Below are 21,217 nucleotides of genomic sequence, written 5' to 3' on the forward strand. Positions count from 1 at the left end.
TCCACAGAGCTTTGGATGAACTGCTGGCTCAGAATTTCCTCTCCTTGTGTTTTTCTCTGTCTCTGATGTGGGTTTGCATTCAAAGGCGGACGCACTATTTTTATTTGCCTATGTCCGGTACAACAATCCAGATGGAGCTTCTCCCAGGAATAGAGGTCTTTATCAGAACTCATTTGTGCCTCCTTTGACTGTCATGAGGGTTTTCCCAAAACTCAATGTCTCTGTAGAAGAATCACTTTACTTTGTGAGTGTCAGGCACTTTGGCGACATGATCCAGCTGAGTGTGGCTGTCTCCTTTCCGTGTGGATGCTTGGCATGCCAGCCTAGCAGGGCACCTCATTCTCTGATATTTTGTTCTGCCATCTAACCTTCAGAAGCTTCTGAAGACAACTCAGATGGTAGTGGTTGAGGTTCTTGGTAAGATCATGGTACCAAGTCCAATTCATGGAACAGAGTGGGTAGGACGTCTGTTCTATAGACTTTCAGTTTGATATGCCGACTTACTCCTCTTCATTCCCAGACTGATGCTTGAAATCTGCAGAAGGCTGCACTTGTTTTGGCAATTCTTTCATGTGTTTCATCATCAGCGTGGAGTCTTGAGACAGTGTGCTGCTGAAATAAGTGAATGTCTCAACCTGTGACAAGTTCTGCTTGTGAACTGAAAGAGACATGAGATAGGGCTTTCCTGCAGCAGACTGATGCACTACTCCAGTTTTCTTTATGTGTACCGTAAGGCCAAAGATTTTTGTTCAACTAGTGCACAGTCATCAGCAAACAGAATACCTGAAGTAGTCCTTTGAGAAGCTGGGTTTTGCCTGGAGTTGTTTCAGATTGGACAGCTTCCTGTTCATGTTATATCTGATCTTGATTGTTGGATCACCACTGTGGAAGGTATCAGAGAGCATGGAGCAGAAAAACATGTTGAAGAGGGTTGATGCTTGCTCACAGCCCTGTTTGACTCCATTCGTGACTTGGAATGGGTCAGAAGACTCCCCATCATCTGGGACATGCACAAGCAGGCTGTCATTGGAATTGTCAATGTATTGTCCTAAAGTTCACATACGAGACAAATTCACCATTGCTTACCACTGACTGTGTCAAAGGCCTTGGTCAGGTCAGTAAACATAGTGTAGAGGTTCACTTTCTGTTCTTGACATCTGTCCTGGAGCTGTCCAACTGCAAACACCGTATCAGTAGCTCCTTGAAATTTTCTGGAACCATACTGACTCTAGCAGTAAGATTGTGCAATATTTCAACCACTAAGTGGTTGAGAAGGATTATAGAGTCATAGAGATTTACAGCATGAAAACAACCCATCGGTCCACCCCATCCACACCGATCAGATATCCCAAACCAATCTAGTACCACCTGCCAGCACCAGCCCATATCCCTCCAAGCCCTTCCTTTTCATATACCCATTCAGATGCCTTTTAAATGTTGCAATTGTACCAGCCTCCACCACTTCCTCTGGCAGCTCATTCCATACACGTACCACTCTCTGCGTGAAACAATTGCCCCTCAGGTCTCTTTTATATCTTTCCCCTCTCACCCTAAATCTATGCCGTCTAGTTCTGGACTCCCCCATCCCAGGGAAATGCCTTTTCTATTTACCCTATCTATGCCCCTTATGATTTTATAAACCTCTGTAAGGTCACCCATCAGCCTCTGATGCTCCAGGGAAAACAGCACCAGCCTGTTCTGCCTCTCCAACTCTGGCAACATCCTTGTAAATCTTTTCTGAACTCTTTCTAGTTTCACACATCCTTCCGATAGGAAGGAGACCAGAATTGCATGCAATATTCCAACAGTGGCCTAAACAATGATCTGTACAGACACAACATGACTTCCCAACTCCTGCACTCAATACTCTAACCAATAAAAGAAAGCATACCAAACACCTTCTTCACTATCCTATCTACCTGCGACTCCACTTTCAAGGGGCTATGAACCTGCACTCCAAGGTCTTATTGTTCAGCAACACTCCCATGGACCTTACCATTAAGTGTATAAGTCCGACTAAGATTTGCTTTTCCAAAATGCAGCACCTCACATTTATCTGAATTAAACTCCATCTGCCATTGGCCCATCTGATCAAGATCCTGTTGTAATCTGAGGTAACCCTCTTCGCTGTCCACCACACCTCCAATTTTGGTGTCATCTGCAAACTTACTAACTGTACCTCTTATGCTCGCATCCAAAACATTTATGTAAATGACAAAAAGTAGAGGACACAGAATCTTGAAGATTTGCCAGTGTTGGAACAGAGTCAAATTCCTCAATGGTTGTCACATGTTTGGTGAGCTCTTTACCATTTGTAAATTCTGCTTTCAGGATGGTTCCTTACTGCGACATAAACTGAAAGACCTCACCAACAAACACTAACACAACTCAGGATAAAGTCCAGCTGTTAAGTACCAGAGGTCACCTCATAACGTACATGAGTCCCTCATTAGAGGATGGATAAAGAACGAAAGAAAGAGTTGAATTTAAGTAGAGCTTTCCACATCCATCAAACATCTCAAAGTACTTTACAGCCAACTAAGTTTTTTTTTGAAGCAGTCACTGTTTAATTAAGGAAGCGAAGTAGCCAATTTACAAACATGCCTTCCCAAATAGCAACATGGCAATGACCTGAGAATCTGTTAGTTTTTAATGATGATTGAGTGATAAATGTAGGCCTGACACTGGGGATAATTCTTTAAAATAGTACCATAGGATCTTTCACATTCAACAGCACAGGCAGATGGAGCCTCAGTTTAATTTCTCTTCTGAGACACAACATCTCCATGTGTACAGCACATTTTCAGGGGTGCAGTGGGGCGTCAAGTTAAGTTTTGCATTCAAGCCTGAGACTAAGGAATTTTGTTTGAATACTTAATTTTTACGTGCTTCTGAATGCTGCACCAATTGAGGACATTTTTTTAAAAAGCTTTCCTGAGAAAACTACCACATTGTGCATCACAAATTCTTGGTATATTAGCACTACATGTTCAGTTAATTCTTCATCCTTATGATTGAATAAAGTCTTGCAGTCAGCTCTTCAATCACTATGCAAACTACGGAAACTTCCTCAAATGCAAGTTCCTTTTCGTTACTGAGAAATCAAAGTTCAAGGCTGCACCAAGTTTATAGAGATCAGGCGATGCAAGTACATAGGAAGAATGGCAAGTTGGCAGCGATCTGGGACTTTCACAGCATGTAAACAGAAACAGGAAGGGAGGACCAAGGGAAATGAAGTGTTCATCAATTTTCAGATCCCAGGAAAGACTGAATTCAAGTTTAAACCTAATGTAAAGCAATAACAGTCCACGTCAAAAAGCAGCAAGTACTGGACAATATCAGGGATTGAGCTGATAGGTGGCAAATAACATTCATGCCACACAAGTATCAAGCAGTGATCATCTCCAACAAGAAAGATTCTAAACATTGAACCTTGACATTCAATGGCATTAATGTCACTGAATCCCCCACTATCAACATTCTGGACGCTACGACTGATTGGTCTATGTCACAGAATTAGTAATTAAAAATACCCATTTCTATGAAAAGTTTGATGGTGGGATCCAGATCTTAAATATCAAGCTAATTGTATTAGAGAATGTGTTGCATATGCTTTTAACAGACTCACTTCAAACCTGCCACATTCCCATCATTTTGCTAAATAATGCAAAATCATACATGTTCTGTTCCTTAGGTTTTGCAAGTATTTCGCTGTGTTGATCTGGCACTGATGAGTTTCACAGAGCTTTTGAAAATATTCGAAGAATTATTCAGATTATAATTCTACACAGAAGAAGGCCATTTGGCCCACTTGTGGCTGTACTGGCTCTGTGAAGAGTTATCTCACTACCTTTTCTTTCCCCAAAGCCCTGGGCATGTTTTCACTTCAAATATTTATCCAATTCCCTTTGGAAAGTTACTGTTGAATCTGCTTCCACCACCCTCGTGGCCAGTGCACTCCTGATCATAACAATTGACTGTGTTTCCTGCTGTAGTCTTTGAATTGTTTTGACAATCACCTGATATCTGTATCTTCTGGTTACTGACATCTTCTTATATTTCCCTTAACTTTCTTTTCTCTAAGAAGAACAATCCCAGCTTCTCAAGTCTCCTCTCAAAGCAGTAGTTGCTCATCAATGTTGCCGTTCTGGTAAAACTAGATTCCTTATGAATTCCTTTAAACCAGGGTTAAGTTTTAGAAATTAAGGGAAGTTCCTATGGAACATGTGTAATTACAGTCAAATTATTGTTAACAAATTGGTTGAGTGACACGAGAATGAGTAGGGATAATGATTAGAAAATTTCCACTGGTGACCTGCAATTTGACTCTCTACTATTTACAATTTATTAACAACCCAGATGATAGGATGGAAAGCTACATGTTTGCCAATAACATAACAATAGGCAGGATTGCAAATAGTGTAAATGGAGACATAGCATGACATTAAAATTACTAAATTAAGCACAAGTACCATCAACTGTGGCAGGTGAAGGGAAAAGGAGGGAGCAAGGCAGCCTCCTCACATCCACAGGCTGTCCCTCGATCAGGACCTCCAATGCTGCTTCCAAGAACACTGTGTATCCCATGCCAGTCTGTGGCAGAGTGGTAATTCAAGCACTCCATGCCCTTCTGTGGATGCATGGAGCTCATAAAATAAGTGGATGCATGGATCTCCTTGATAAAAATCCCATCAACTCTGCACTTAAGGGCTAAACCTCCTGCAGGTAAATTCACATTATGGTAATTGGCAATTATAACCAAGCACGCCTGTATTTTAGCACAGCACCTACTTGGCATCCAGTTTTAGCATCTATACACAGACATTTCCTTAACTGCACAGGATTTTCCTTTATTTTCTGTGCTTTGGTCTGCAAATATGTAAAGCTGATTTGATTCTGTACTTTATTTCTAGAGATTTTAGCCATCATTGTGATGGATTTTCACAGACAGTTTTTAATTCAACAATGATCACATTACTCTTGCCTTCATGACTTCAGGATTTATTTCACATTTTTAGCTCTTTTATTGTCCTTTTTAGATCATTCCTTGGAGGGGTGGAGGTTTTCTACTAAGGTAAACTGGAAATGTAATTCCCAAGAAAACTGGTATCATCTATTTGCTTTCCAAAATAATTACAGTAAAACGTTTGCCTAAGAAGCATTCATCTTTTCCTATTAATGTGCAGTTTAGATTTTTTTCCTCTTTATTTCTAAGTCGTCATCTTTTTATCTGAATTTTGAAAAGCCATTATAACTCCCCAGCAAAAGAATCTGAAAATCTCTTGCAACGTCAATCAGTAGTATTTGAGCTGCTGTAAGTCAAATTGTAAAATGCCCCCTGTACAAAATTAGCTGTGATATGCTTTGGGGATGTCCATAGGTTTTGAGAATCAATATATAACTGTAATTGAAGAAGGGAGTCTGGACGAGAAACATTTACTCTGTTTTCTGTCCACAGATGCTGCCAGATCCTGCTGAGTTTCTCTAGTAATTTCTGTTTTTGTTTCAGATCTCTAGCATCTGCACTTCTTGGTTTAATTTTTATGTAGCTGAGGGGGCTCAGGACTAGGAGGCCTAGGTTCAACTCCTGAGGTGTGTAATAGCATTTTTAAAATAATATATTTTTATTAAGAAAAAATAGATTTTTAAATATTACAACAAATACAAAGCAATGCAATTCAAAACAGTACAAAAATAGTACAAAACTAAACCCAAATAATAAAAAAGATTCCCCAACCCACCCTCCTATACGAATGTATAAACATATATAGAGAAGTATAAAATTTAACAAAAACCTAAACTAGCTATTTAACTAAATAAATAAATGCCTAACAACAAACAAATAAAAAGTAATAACTCAGCCCAGCCAAACAAAACGGTCATACATTCACAGTTCCTCCTCCCTGGATATTGGACTCATGAACCACAATCGTTACGGCTATATAAAAGCCCTTGTTAGTGTGGCAGATAAATCTGTGTCCAGGTATTTCAAAAAGGGTTGCCATGTCTTGTAAAAATTCTCAGTTTTGTGGTGTACCATATTTGTGAGAAAATCCAGTGGAATATGCTCCATAACAATCTTCCGCCAACCCGACAGGCCTGGGGGGTTTTCTGATATCCAACCTAGCAAGATATTCTTCCTTACACAGAACGTAAGAATATTGAAAAGTTTTTTCTTATGTGTGTCTGCAGGAAATACAATGGGTAGGCCCAAAAGGAGAGAAATAGGTTCCTTCTCCACCCCTACACCTAAAATCCGCTCCATTACACCCACTACAGCGCTCCAATATGTTTGAAGCCTGTCACAAGACCAAAGACAATGGGTAAGAGTGCCCGTGCAGACTTTGCACTTGGGACGTGCTGAAGATTTAAATTTTGGTTTAAATTTTGACAAACGGTCTGGGGCTAAGTGGACCCTGTGGAGAATCTTCAACTGTAAGGCGTGGGTCCTATTGCAAATTGATATCTTCCTTGCATTCTCCCAAATATCCTCCCATGCCTCTGAAGAAACTTCAACACCCAGATCTCTTTCCCACATCTTGCAGAGTCGATCAGATTCATCTGAGGTGGCACCCCCCAATTAGTGATATAAAGTACTGACAGAGAGTGTACTCTTAGCCCTTAGTACCCCTCTTTGTCAGATTTGTAGGGATCAGTCAAAAGTGTGGTCTTTTTTTGAATAAAATCCCTAACTTGAAAAATACGAAAGAGGTCTTTATTAGGTAACTCAGGTAACTCGTACTTCCGTACTAACTGATCGAAGGACATCAATACGTCTCACTCAAATAAATCACCCATGCAAGATATACCCCTAGCTGCCCAACGTTTAAATCCTGAATCTATCCTACCCGGTTGAAAACTCGGCATACCCACTAAAGGTGTAAACAAAGATGTTTTGCCAATATTACCTTCCCTCTTCCGAATTGCCCTCCATGCTTTAACAGTATTGATAACTATTGAGTTATGGCAATATTCCCTAACTGTCCTCACCTTGTCCAAAAACAGCAAACTGGTAAGGGGGCACCTTGCCTGGGAGACTTCGATATCTAGCCATATTGAAAGAGGGTCCCCACAAACCCAATCACTCACATAGGTCAACAGCGAGCTTAATTGGTAATCTTTAATGTCTGGAAGGTCTACTCCCCCCAATCTGTGAGGCAACTGCAGTTTGGCTAATTTAATAAAGGGCCATTTACGGTGCCAGATTAAGGAGCTGAACCAACCGTTCAGTCTCCTGAGTGTTTGTTTATTGAAAATCAGGGGAAGCATCTGTATAGGGTATAGCAAACGAGGGAGAATATTCATCTTAATACGCGCTATCCGACCCAACCTTGAAGTGCCTCCCATCTTTGGAGATCTTGTTTAATTTTTTCAAATAATCGAGTAAAATTGGCTTTGAACAACCAATCCAGAACTGGAGTAATGAATATGCCCAAATACACAAAGCCCCCCTGTGACCACCTAAATGGGAATCTATAGTCACTCTCAAGAGCCAACTCTTTCATAAGACCACCCATAGGCATAGCCTCTGATTTAGCAAAATTAATCTTATACTCTGAAAAAGCACCAAACGCGTGAATGCATTGTATCAGGCAAGGTACTGAGACTGCTGGATTTGTCAAGAAAATTAGAACATCATCTGCATACAGCGAGATCTTATGTAATTTTGACCCCACTTCTGGAGCTGATATATGGCCTCTGCCAACGGTTCAATCACCAACGTAAAAAGTAATGGTGAAAGGGGACAGCCCTGCCCGCTGCCCCTAGAAATATTAAAATTGCTTGATCGTACCCCATTGGTGATGACCACCGCGAGAGGTACACTGTAGAGAAGCTTTACCCATCTTATGAAAACTTCGCCCAGACCAAACAGGTCTAGAGTATAGAAAAGGTACGGCCGCTCAACTCGGTCAAATGCCTTCTCTGCATCTAAAGAAATCACCAATCCCTGTATTGACTGCTGTTGGCATGCTTGAATTACGTTAAGCAGCCTCCTAACATTATTGGAGGATCTGCGACCCTTTATGAAGCCCGTCTGATCCTCTTTAATAATAGAGGGCAACACAGTCTCCAGCTTTAACGCGAGAGCCTTAGAGAGGATCTTAAAGTCCACATTTAAGAGCGAGATGGGCCTGTATGAAGCACAGTCTTCCGGATCCTTCCCTTTTTTAAGGATAAGCAAAATATTGGCCTCTCTCAGAGATGGTGGGAGACAAACATGACTGTATGAATCATTAAACATATTCAGCATCGGGCCTGACAGTATCATTATAAATTCCTTATAGAATTCACTGGGAAGTCTGTCAGGACTGGGCGCCTTTCCACTCTGAAGCTGCCTCACAGCTTCCTGCACTTCTTGCTCTGATAATGGGGCATTGAGAAAGGCCTGTTGTTTGGGAGTCACACCGGGAGCTTCAGATCGCTAAAAAAAGGATTCCATTTTGGCCTGCCCCTCCTCACAATTCTCAGACTGATATAACTTAGAGTCGAGTCTCTGGAACGCCACATTAATCTTTTTAGAATCAAATGTTAGGTTCCCAGACCCTTCCCTAATCACTGTAATGGTTTGTGGGGCACTTCTCTTTCTGGCAAGATATGCTAAGTATTTGCCTGGCTTGTCACCATGCTCATGTAACCTTTGCTTTGCAAAAGCCAGCTCCTTCTTTGCCGTCTGCGTGAGCACGGAATTTAGTGCAGACCGCAGTGCCGTAATCCTCTGTAGTTTGACCAGTGAGGGTCTGTCAAAATAGGCCTTCTCGGCTGCCTTCAACCGTGCTTCAAGGAGACGTTGCTGCTCACTCTTCTGACACTTCCTACTGGTGGAATATGAAATAACTAACCCTCTGGCATAAGCTCTGGCAGTTTCCCAGAGAACAGATGAGCTATCAACCGAGCCTATGTTGATGTCTAGGAACGCCCGAAATTCTCCAGAGAAATACTCCACAAACTTGCTGTCCATGAGAGTAAAGGGGTCCATTCGCCAGTACCTTGAATCCATTGTAACATCCTTAATTTTAACCATGAGGTACACTGAAGCATGATCAGAGATGGCAATATTACCAATCGTACAGAATGTCACCAGATCCAGGGTTACCGCAGGGGTCAGAAAAAAATCAATCCTCATGTGACAACTGTGCAGATTGGAGAGAAACGTGAAATCCCTACCTGTAGGGTGGAGACGCCTCCAGATGTCCACCAACCCTAATTCCCCACACAAACCCAATAACTGTTTAGTTTGTGCAGAGGGTATCAAGGGACCTTTAGGCAACCTGTCTACTGTAGGGTCCATGAGGCAGTTAAAATCTCCCCATATAATCATGTGCCGAGACTTGAGACTTGTCAGTTTAGAAAAAGTATCTACCAAGAATTTAAGAGGATGAGCTGGGGGACAATAAACATTTAAAATACCATATTCTTCCCCATTTATCAAGGCTTTAAGAATTACAAACCTCCCATATGTGTCTTTAACATATTCCAACAATTTAAATGAAAGATTTTTCCTAACCAATATAGCCACTCCCCTACTTCTGGTATTAAAAGATGAAAAATAAACTCGGTCAAAACCATTCTGTTGTAATTTCAGATGCTCCTTGTCATCCAAATGTGCCTCCTGTAACAAAGCAATATCCATCTTCTCCTTTCTAAGACTCAAGAGTACCTTCTTCCTCTTAATTGGTGAGTGACTTCCCTTGATATTCCAGGTACACCATTTAATCAAATCATTAGCCATAATCTTTTGCAATTACATTTAAATTCCAGAGAGGAGGAACCCAAACCACAAATTGCTGAGCCTTAGTGTTGCATGGTCCACCAAATATAAAAACTACATAAACTAAAACCAGTACATGTAGCAAACATACAAAATTTTTAAAAATAAAAAGCAACAAAACCAGAAAACAAACCAACATATAAAGCGCCAACAGCGCTGAGTAGGGGAACTCATCCCCTGCCCGGAGGGGGCAATTACCCATCCCGAACTGCCCATAAATAGGCATCTAACCATCTCACCCACCTTCACTTCTCCCAGCAAGAGCCGCATCGCAAGCACAAGCTAAAAATAATAAACACCCCATAGAATATCAATATGAATTTTAAAAATTCTTTTATAAAAAAAAGGGGGAATAAATACCCCACCCATCCTTTGGTATGTCCTAACTTAGAAATTTAAAATGTACATCTTAACCACCGCCAGACATAGTTTGAACCAAATTATTATCAATAGAGGAAAAAAAAGGGAAAAACAAAGCTCCAACCAGATTTCCTCCATTTCTTTTACAGAATGATAAACGCATTCCCAAGCAACAATATTTATACATACTACAATTGTTTAAATTAGGTTAGTTTGTCCACAAAGTCTCTTGCCTTCTCCGATGTGTCAAAGGGATGCGTGGATCCATCTAAGGTGATCCGAAGCACTGCCGGATATCTCAGGGAGTACTGAATCCCAAGTTCCTTCAGTCTTCTCTTGACACCATCATACGATTTTCGTTTCTGGATCACCGCCGCTGAAAAGTCCTGAAAAAACATGATCTTAGACCCCTCATAAATTAGGGCCTTTGGATCCTTCCCCTGGAGTCTGGAAGCCTCCATGACTCTCTCCTTATCCTGGTAATAATGGAACCGCACCAGGAGAGGACGAGGGCATTGACCTAGACCCGACCTACACGCTGCAACCCGGTGAGCTCTCTCTATCTTCAATCCTCTCATGCCAGCCTCCAAGTCAAGGAATTTCAGAAGCCAATCTTCAACAAATTCTGCAGGCCACTCACTTTCCTTACCCTCAGGCAGACTGATGATCCAAATGTTTTTTTCTCCTGACCTATTTTCAAGATTATCCACTCGGTCACGCAAATTATGAACCTGCGTCTTCAGGGCTTGGATCTCATCCTTGAATGAACTGGCATCAGCTTCCACCACTGTGACCCTGTGCTCCACCTCATCCGTCCTCTTCTCCAGGTCTCCCAGCTGCTGCTCATTCTTGTGCAGCATGAGAGAGACTGGAGCCAGCTTCTCTTCAATCTGTTTCCCCAGATCACGAGATTTCTGGAGCTGGTTCCCCAGGCCCTGGAGAGTAATCGGCTCCGAGGCTGCTGCAGACTGAGCTGCAGACCCAGCCTCAGATGCTCCTCCTCCCTTTTTTAAGCATTTCTGGAGAGCTGAAAATACAGGTAAGTCAATTTTTAAATGTTTCTTGGGGCTCCACAATCTTTCCAACACCCCAAGAAATCCTGATGACCTGGGTTGGGTGGGTAAAGGAATGTCCTGCTCCTGCTGCGATGCGGAGCTCTGCAGTGTGATCTTCTCAGATCGCCACCATCTTAGATCCCTCGTATTAGCATTTTTGAAGAAGTTAATTAGGAAATATGTATGATTGTAACTGCAACTGATTCAAGAAGTTATATGCAGCACTCATGGAAGCTGGTTACATTCAGTTGTTGTGTTTTATACTGACCACTCATTTATCTCAGGTGGAAGACCTCAATCAAGCTCAGGACCCTACAACAGGAGGCCACAGCGCGGTCCACGGTGAGTAGAAGTAGTTTCTTCTTTAAAGGGGCCTTTTCTTGACGTAAGCTTCAGTGATTAGATTCCCTACAGTATGGCAACAGGCCTTTTGGCCCAACAAGTCCACACCAACCCTCTGAAGACTAACCCACCCAGACCCATTCCTCTAACCTATATTTACCCCTGATTAATGCATGTATCACGATGTGCAATTTAGCATGGCCAATTCACCATGGCCGATTCACCAGACCTGCACATGTTTGGATTGTGGGAGGAAACCCACATAGATATAGGGAGAATGCGCAAATTCCACACAGACAGTCGCCCGAGGTGGGAATTGGACCCGGGTCCCTGGTGCTGTGAGGCAGCAGTGCTCACCACTGAGCCACTGTGTCGCCCAAACCTATTAGATTAGATTAGATTACTTACAGTGTGGAAACAGGCCCTTCGGCCAAAAAAGTCCACACCGATCCTCCGAAGAGTAAACCACCCAGACCCATTCCCCTACATTTTACCCCTTCACCCAATTCACCTAACCTGCACATTTTTGGAAATGTGGGAGGAAACCAGAGCACCCAGAGGAAACCCACACGGACACTGGGAGAATGTGCAAACTCCACACAGGCAGTTGCCTGAGGTGGGAATTGAACCCGGGACTCTGGCACTGTGAGGCAGCAGTGCTAACCACTGTGCTACTGTGCCGCCCATGTACAAATTATGAAATTACACAGATATGGTTGCGATATGGCACTTCTTAAGCTGTATCACTACGCTCAGGGAAGGAAGAGACATTGGATAATGCAAGAATTCAGGACATGCCATCAGAAAAATTTCACACAAGTGATCAATACTGGGAATGGTATTCTGGGCAAGATATTGGAGGTGAATTCTGCCTGCTCTTGGTCTATATCTCTTCATGCCTTGCATATTCAAATGCTTATCTAAAAGCCGTTTAACCACCCCTATTGTGCCTCCATCACCACCTCTGGCAGTGGGTTCCAGATTCCTACCACTCTCTGTGTAAAAAGATTTGCCCCTCACATCTCCTTTGAACTTTTCCCCTCTCACCTTAAATGCATGCTCTCTAGTTGTAGACATTTCAACTCTGGGAATTGTGCATCTCATAATTTTATAGACCTGTTAAGTCTCTGCTCAGCCTCTGCTGCTCAAGAGAAAGCAACCCGAGTTTGTCCAGCTTCTTCTTATAGCTCATATCCTCTAATTCAGGCAGCATACTGGTAAACCTCTTCTGCACCCTCTCCAAAACTCCACACCCTTCCTGTCGTGTGGCAACCAGAATTGAACACAGTACTCTTAAGTGTGGCCTAACCAAAGTCTTATAAAGCCGCAACATGACATCCTAACTCTTGTACTCAATTCCCCGACCAATAAAGGCAAGCATGCCATGCATCTTCTTTACCAACCTATCTACTTGCATGATCACTCTCAGGACCTATGGTCTTGAACCCCAAGATCCCTCTGTATATCAATGCTGTTCAGGGTCCTGCCAGTAACTACATACTTTTCTTTAATATTTGATCTCCCAAAGTGAGGCACCTCACATTTACCCAGATTAAATTCCATCTGCCATTTCTCTGCCCATATCTGCAACTGATCTATGTCCCACTGTATCCTTTGACAACTTTCTACACCATCCACAACTCCACTGATCTTTGTATTGTCTGCAAACTTATTTATCCACCCATCTACATTTTCATCCAAGTCATTTATGTATATCACAAACAGCAGAGGTCCCAGTATGGATACCAATAGAATATCACTAGTCAAGGACCACCAGCCTAAAAAACATCGTTTTATCAGTACTCTCTGCCTTCTATGGGCAAGCCAACTCTCAATCCATGAGGGACTTTGTCGAAAGCCTTACTAAAATCTGTGTTGACAGCATCCACTGAACTATCCTCATTGATCACCTTTGTCACCTCCATGAAAAATGCAATCAAGTCTGAAAGACATGACCTGCTCTGCACAAAGCCATGCTGACTGTCCCTAATTAGGACATGCTTTTCCAAATGTGCATAGATCCTAAACCAAAGAATTCTCTCCAATAGCTTCCCAACCACCAGTGTAAGACTCACCAGTCTGTACTTTCCTGAATACTCCCTATTTCCCTTTTTGAACAAAGGAACAACACTCAATAACTGAGTGGACATCATCGGAAACTGGGGACTTATCCACCTTAATGCTTTTCAAGAAGCCCAACGCCACTTCTTTCTTGATCTCAAAATCCCATAGCATATTAACATGCTCCACACAAATCTCACTGTCCTCCATATCCTTTTACTGGATGAATGCTGGCACAAAATACTCATTTAGGATTTCACCCTCTGCCTCCAAACACAAGTTCCCTCATTTATATGGACTAGTGGTCCTTGAGTGATTCTACCTTCTCCTGAGTTATCCTCTTGTTTTTACTGTATATATAAAATGCCTTAGGATTCTCTTTAACCCTCGGTCATTTCATGGCCCCTATTTGCTCTCCTAATTCCCTGCTCAAGTTCTTTCCTGCTTTCTTTATATTCCTCATGGGCCCTGTCCACTTTTAACTTCCTAATCCTTACATATATTTCTTTTTCCCTTTTGACTAAATTCACAACCTCCCTTGTTATCCAAGAGTGTCTTACCTTGCCATCCTTATCCTTCCTCCTTACTGGAACATGTTGGTCCTAAACATTTATCAGCAGGTCTTTAAATAATTCCCACATGTCAAATGTGGACTTGCCTGATAACTGCTCCTACCAATTAACACTACCTAACTCCTGCCTAATTCTCATGTAATTTGCCATTCCCTAATTTAGTACCCTGCCACAAGGTCCTGACTTATCCTTATTCATAGCTATCTTAAAACTTATGAAGTTGTGATCACTATCTCCAAAATGATCTTGCACTGAAAGGTCAGTCACCTGGCCAGAATCATTAGCCAATACAAGATCCAGTATGGCCCCTCCTCTAGTTAGGCTATCCACATACTGTTTTAAGAAACCCTCTTCGATGCACTTAAAAAATTCTGCACCATCTAAGCCTCTTCTACAAGGGAATCCAAGTCAGTATTTGGAAAGTTAAAGTCACCCACTATGACAATTCTGTTTTTGTTGCATATTTCCATTATCTTCCTACAAATTTGTTCCTCAATGTCTCAATGGCTGTTGTGGGGCCTATAATATAATCCTATCAGAGTGATGGCACCTGTCTTATTTTTGAACTCTACCCATATTGCTTCAGTGGATGAGCCCCTCCAGTATATCGTCTCTGAGTGCAGGTGTAACATTCTCCCTGATTAGTAATGCAACTCCTCCAACTCTCTTATCTCCTTCTTTATCTCATCTAAAACAATGAAATCCTGGAATGTTGAGCAGCCAGTCCTGTTCTTCTCTCAACAAAGCCTCTGTAATGGCCGCAACATCACTGTCCCACATACTGATCCAGGCTGTAAGCTCATCTGCCTTTCCTATAATACTCCTTGTGTTGAAATAAACATTCATCAGTCCATTAGGACCATCGAGTTCATTTACCTGTCTCTGCATTTCCTTTCATTCCCCTTCCCAACTGTAGTCCTCAGATTGTGTAAACACCCTCGAAAGGATTCAGAGACAGTTCCATGTTGCAAGCGATTAGATTTGAAGGAAAAGTTAAGAAAAGTGGGAATTGTTCAATTTGGAAAAGAGAAGGGTGATCTTATTGACACCAGTGAATCATTGAAGAGAAAAAAGACTCTGAAATGATCACATAGCATTGTGAATTCTTTTATTCAAAAACAACTGGAGATTTCAAGACTGAAATCAATAGTTTTGTTTGAGCTATGGAGCAAAGACAGTGAAATAAAATTGAGGCACATGATCACCCACAATCTGCTTTGATAGCAGAGTGTGCTCAGTGATCGGAGTGACCTACTTCTGTTCCTCAGGTTCAATGCTTGTAGCTCCCAAATGTCACTCATGGTATCAAGCGCATTGCTGGAGATGAACTCTGGTATCCTTTGGTGCTCTTCTCTGTCGGCGCTTAGGGCACTGGCTGTTGAAGAGTATTGCTAAGCCCACCATCAAGGATTCGCAGGCAGGACCTTGGAGGACTGCTGCCAACCAACAGAGCAGGCTTATGGTACCTCCTGATTCAGCCAGCAGAACTAACAGAGGTAAGCACTGCTTAAGAAGAGGTAGGTGGGTGGGTGGAGAGGAGCAGCATTTGAAGGTTTTCAGAGCAATAATTGGCAGTGGGTGAGGGGACTTGATGGCTTACCAGTGTCCACTATCCACCAGAGACTTTCCTCTTCCCATGGTGGTCACAGGCAACAGGTACCAGGTAAAGATGTTTCTTGCAGTATCCCTATTTCATTTATTGTTGATATTTTATTTCTGGCCCATTGATGTTAATTTTTTTTCTACCATCCATCTGTGATTAAGTTAAATGTTGGAGCAGCTTGTTTTAAAATAATTTCCAAGCATAAACTATAGTTGTCAGAAAGTTTATGTCCCATTTTGCAACTGACTATCCAGTGAAGGATTACTTTTAGCTGCACTCTACGTCTTTCACATGATTACGTTTATAGACATACCTTACAATCCATTCACATGTTTGGAATTCTCTTCTGATTGTTGGAAGTAGAATCACTTTCCAAGGCATTTTGCCCTCACTTTTTGGCATTGCTTGTATGGAATGGGTTTGGAATTACCAAGGTGTGTCTGCATGCACTATCTGACCGAGTAACTCCCAAAGATCAAACTGGATTGCATTAATACACGCAAAGTTCATTTTCAGAAGTGCTTAAATGATGGCATCTGACATCAGTGGGAGAAATAGTCATGCATTGGTGTATAGTGATCAGCCGATACATCGTGTGCTAATAGTCAAGACTAATTTCATGACCCATATCTCTGCTGAAGATCCACAAACAGACACTGCCAATAAATGTGATGACATGAAGATAGATGATCACTTTGCATCAAAACATTCCCATGCAAAGTATTTGATATTCCACTATGGGTTGTCACTTCAGTGAAGTGTCCAAGTTGACGTTGAACATATTCTGCCTCAGATTTCTCACTTAGGAAGAATCTGTGTAAAGCTAATACTCTGTGGGAAACTTGCTCCAGTTAGAGAAAAGCATTTTGCTTCTTATCCTTGCTACCCCTCTAGAAACTTCCCAATATCTTCGGCATGCTTTCCTAACTCCTAAGTGTTCAAGAGATTAGTTCACTCTTAGTCTGAGTGTCATTGATGTTAAAGTGTACTCAAATATGGGAGAAATTCAAGCTCCTGATTCTAATATGGTTGTGCAGGTGTGAATCTAAGGGTGTATACCCATATTCCCCTTACACTTTGCCAAAAATACTATTATCAATACTGAGGCATCAGATCAGCTTTCTCTTTCGGATTCCACTCTTACACATGGAAATTCTCTCCCTGTTTTCAACTTCCTGCTCCCCTAGCTATGGTATAGTTATTCAAATTCACTTCCCTTAGTCTCTCGCTGAAGGCATTTCTTTGAGTCTAGACTGCTGTTTGTTTGTCCCAACAACCATACATAGTGCACTTTCTGATAGGGTTGCTGAATAACCATCAAGGAACCCTGTTTGAATGTTTCATCCCTGAACCCTAATCTCTCCAATTCAGGGCATCCCTCAGTCAGTTAACACTGCACAAATTGAGGTTCTTTCTGGCTTATCTAGTTCAGCAGTAAAGCACAACAATGCCTCTTCTTCTTCAAGAGTCTAAGGAAAGTCAGCATGTCCATAAGGACTCTCGCCAACCTTTATAGCTGTGCCTTTAAAAGCATTCTATCTGGATGCATAACTGCTTGGTATGACAACTGCTCAGCCCAGACCATTACACAAGCCACCCATTGACTCCATCTACACTTCCTGCTGCATTGGAAATGTAGCCATCATCACCAAAGACCCCTCCCAACCTGGTCATAATCTCTTCCAACCTCTACCATCAGGTCAACGATACAAAACCTTAAACACACGTACCAACAGGTTCAAGTACAGCTTCTTCTCCACTGTTACTAGACTTATGAATGGACCTCTCAAATTTCTAATGTTAATCTTGCTTTTTGTGCACTTTCTTTGCAGCTGTAACCTTGTATTCCTCACTCTGTTCAATCACCCTGTGATCTTTGTATATTACGATCTGTCTGTACTGTGCACAAAACAAAACTTTCCACTGCACCTAGGTACATGTGATAATAATAATCAAATCGAATCAAAACATTTTCGGCCCAAATTCAATGCTATGAACTTTCCTTGCTGTATAAAGATCCTATACATTAATGTGAAAGTTGTAATCCTGTCCCCATCCCTGTCACCTTTCCACCTCACCATGATCTCACCGTGTGAAGAATGTGGGTTATTTGACTGTAGGATGTACCCCACACTTTCTACCAAGGGTTTGAAAAGAAATTTAAGTTTGATATATGATTTCCACCAGTGCATCTGAGCAGTGAAGCCTTTGTGTTCTGCTAATGTTCATGTTACAATGCAGCTTTATGTTGATACCACTGTGTACACACAGTATATGTTGTGGCAGTATATGCGATGTCCCTCAAAAGCCTCCTTGCGAACACAGTCAGAAAAGCCTGTATTTACAGGTTGGTGTCAGAATGCATCACCTCATTAATGTTAGTGCCTGCAGTATTGGCAGAATCAAAGGTTTTCCCGAATGTTTTGAATGGGCTGAATAAAATGTAGGCTTGCAGTTAACCTTGTGTAAAACAACTCACAATCACAAGATATTTCCTGCTGTTTCAAGGTCTAACTGTTATTTTTGTGTCTAAATTTGTTCATTTTAGGTGGTCTGGATTTCAAGGTTCTCGTCCTGGCTTGTATTAATCAGATTGTAGAATTTTAAAGCATGGAAAAGGCCATTTGATGTGAAGGAAGATGCAGCATTGATTTATCTTGAATCTGCAGGAAAATTACTGGAAAGCTTCTTCGACTTATTGATGTAACAATTGAATTTTTGTACAGATCCTTCAAAATATTAAATATGATTTATGGGACATTGGTGAGGTCACTTTTGGAGTGCTTCTGGTTGCCCTTCATTCGGAAGGATGTTAAACTTGGAAGGGTGTAGAGGCGATTTTCAGGGATGTTGCCGGGACTAAAGGGTGTAAATTGTGGGGAGAGGCTTTTTTACGTGGAGTGTCGGGGCTAAGGGGTGGCCTTGTGGAGGCTTGTGGAATCGTGGGAGCATGGATGCGGCGGGTGCTGGGGTCTTTTTTTCTAGGGTGGGGGAGTCCTAAACTGAAGGATGTGGGTTTGAAGTGACAGAGAAAGATTTAAAAACAACCTGAGGGGTATCTTTTTCACACGGGGTGGTGCGTGCATAGAGCAGAAATCCAGGGGATGTGGTGGAGTCGAGTGCAGTTGCAATATTCGGGAGGCATCTGGACGGGTAAGTGGGTGGGAAGGGTATAGAGGGATATGGGCTAAATGTTGGCAAATGGGGCTCGTTCAGATCTGGATGTCTGGTTGGTGCGGATGAGTTACAACGAAGAGTCTGTTTTCATGCTGTATGACTATGACCCTATGATTTGTAAAAAAAAAATTGACGTGGGCTATGCTGTTATATCCATAATTGAGTCATACTATCAGGAAGTTCCTGGCTTTGATTCCTGATTAGTGCTGAATAACTGATCTCAGAAAAAAATCCTACAATTACTATTTGATGATACGGTGACTCAGTGGTTATCACTGATGCCTCACATGCCAGGGACCCGGGTTTGATTCCACCCTTGGGTGATTATGTGAGTGGAGTTTGCACGTTTTCCCCGTGGCTGTGTGGGTTTCCTCCAGGTGCTCCCGTTTCCTCCCACAATCCAAAAATGTGCAGATTAGGTGGATTGGCCGTGTTAAATTGCCCATAGTGTCCAGGGATGTGCAGGCTTGTGGAATAGCCATGGGAAATGCAGGGTTACAGGAATGGAATAGAGATTAGGATGCTTTTTGAAGGGTTGATGTGGACTCGCTGGGTCAAATAGCCTGTTTCCAAAGTAGAGGGATTCTGTGATTCTATGGGGCAGTCATCCCAGGTCAGTATTCCCAATTGCAATCTAGTGTTCCCTACTGAGAAACCATGCGTACGACTAGGTTTCACAGTGATACCCCATACAGTAGAATAACCTCCGAATTGACTGTTGGGGTTTGCAAATAAACAGTGATCTTTCGAAAAGACGCTGCAGAGAAATAATTCTAGCGAGTGCAGCCTGGATGGCTGAATGGTACCAATGGTGAATCAGAGAAACCAGGCAGAAATGAAAGAGGCTGGAGATGGAGCAACACAGCATTCTTTGGGTGGTGTAAATCTAGTCAGAGTGTCACAGAGTTAGGAAAGGCCAAGATCACAAGGAGATTTGAACTGAACATGAAATGAATGTTTAAAGTTGGATGTCCGTAATCTAAGTCAGCAAGCTGAGTGTATAAATAGTAATAATACATTTTGGCTCGTTAGGGCCAGTCCTGTGTTTGTTCACCTGAGGTGTTAGTGACTGATTAACCACACAGTTTCTGAGGGGTTGAATAATTTGAACAAATGCTGAGTCACAAGAATGAGGGCGCTGTGTTACCAAAACTGCAGCAGCCCTTGAAGGGCTATACACAGCTTTGGGTGGAAGCTGTGCTGTGATGTGAAACATAGAAACCAGGAACAGGAGGAGGCCATTCAGCCCTTCAAGCCTGCTTCACCCCATTCCATATGATCATGGCTGATCCTCATTCCTATTTTTTCTGCACACCCCTGATACCTTTAATATCAAAAATAAATTGATCTTTCTTGAATATCTTCAGTGACCCAACCCTCACGCCTACTGAGGTCTACAGTTCCACAGGTCGATCACCATTTCAATGAAGAAATGTTTCCTCATCTCAGTGCTAAATAGTTTATTCCATATCTTGGGAGTGTGTCCCCAGTTCGAGACTCCCCTCCCAGGGAAAACATCCTCCCTACGTCCACTCTGTCCAGCTGTGTTGGAATGTTATGTTTCAATCAGCTCCCCCTGATCCTTCTAAGCTAGAATACAGGCCCAGTCAAACCAGAAGGATGGCCAACTTCACTGAGCAGAGTTTGTCACGTGTAACCTATCCCTCAGTTAGTTAGAGATCAAGGTCATGACTTTCTGTCGAGGGTCTTCAACTGACTGAATAGACTGATATATACACCGCGGATAGAACATAGAAGAATACAGCGCAGTACAGGCCCTTCGGCCCTCGATGTTGCGCCGATCAAAGCCCACCTAACCTACACTAACCCACTATCCTCCATATACCTATCCAATGCCCGCTTAAATACCCATAAAGAGGGAGAGTCCACCACTGCTACTGGCAGGGCATTCCATGAACTTACGACTCGCTGAGTGAAGAACCTACCCCTAACATCAGTCCTATATCTACACCCCCTTAATTTAAAGCTATGCCCCCTTGTAATAGCTGACTCCATACGTGGAAAAAGGTTCTCACTGTCAACCCTATCTAACCCCCTAATCATCTTGTACACGTCTATCAAGTCACCCCTAAACCTTCTTTTCTCCAATGAAAACAACCCCAAGTGCCTCAGCCTTTCCTCATAGGATCTTCCTACCATACCAGGCAACATCCTGGTAAACTTCCTCTGCACCCGTTCCAGTGCCTCCACATCCTTCCTATAGTATGGTGACCAAAACTGCACACAATATTCCAGATGCGGCCGCACCAGAGTCTTA

General features: G+C 42.3%; 1 protein-coding gene across 3 annotated transcripts in view; it reads left to right on the forward strand.

Annotated features, from left to right (window-relative positions):
• Positions 1 to 18,522, forward strand: part of fam120b (family with sequence similarity 120 member B) — a 103,145-nt gene extending 84,623 nt beyond the window's left edge. For all 3 annotated transcript variants that reach the window (XM_072580384.1, XM_072580382.1, XM_072580383.1), the window contains exons 10-11: positions 11,469 to 11,526; positions 18,311 to 18,522. In XM_072580384.1, coding sequence (XP_072436485.1) covers positions 11,469 to 11,526; positions 18,311 to 18,350 — 98 coding nt within the window. In that variant the 3' untranslated portion in view covers positions 18,351 to 18,522. The remainder of the gene's footprint in view (positions 1 to 11,468; positions 11,527 to 18,310) is intronic.
• Positions 18,523 to 21,217: the final 2,695 nt, after the last annotated feature.

The sequence above is a fragment of the Chiloscyllium punctatum genome, chromosome 11 (assembly GCF_047496795.1).
Source record: "Chiloscyllium punctatum isolate Juve2018m chromosome 11, sChiPun1.3, whole genome shotgun sequence".
Lineage (NCBI taxonomy): Eukaryota > Metazoa > Chordata > Chondrichthyes > Orectolobiformes > Hemiscylliidae > Chiloscyllium > Chiloscyllium punctatum.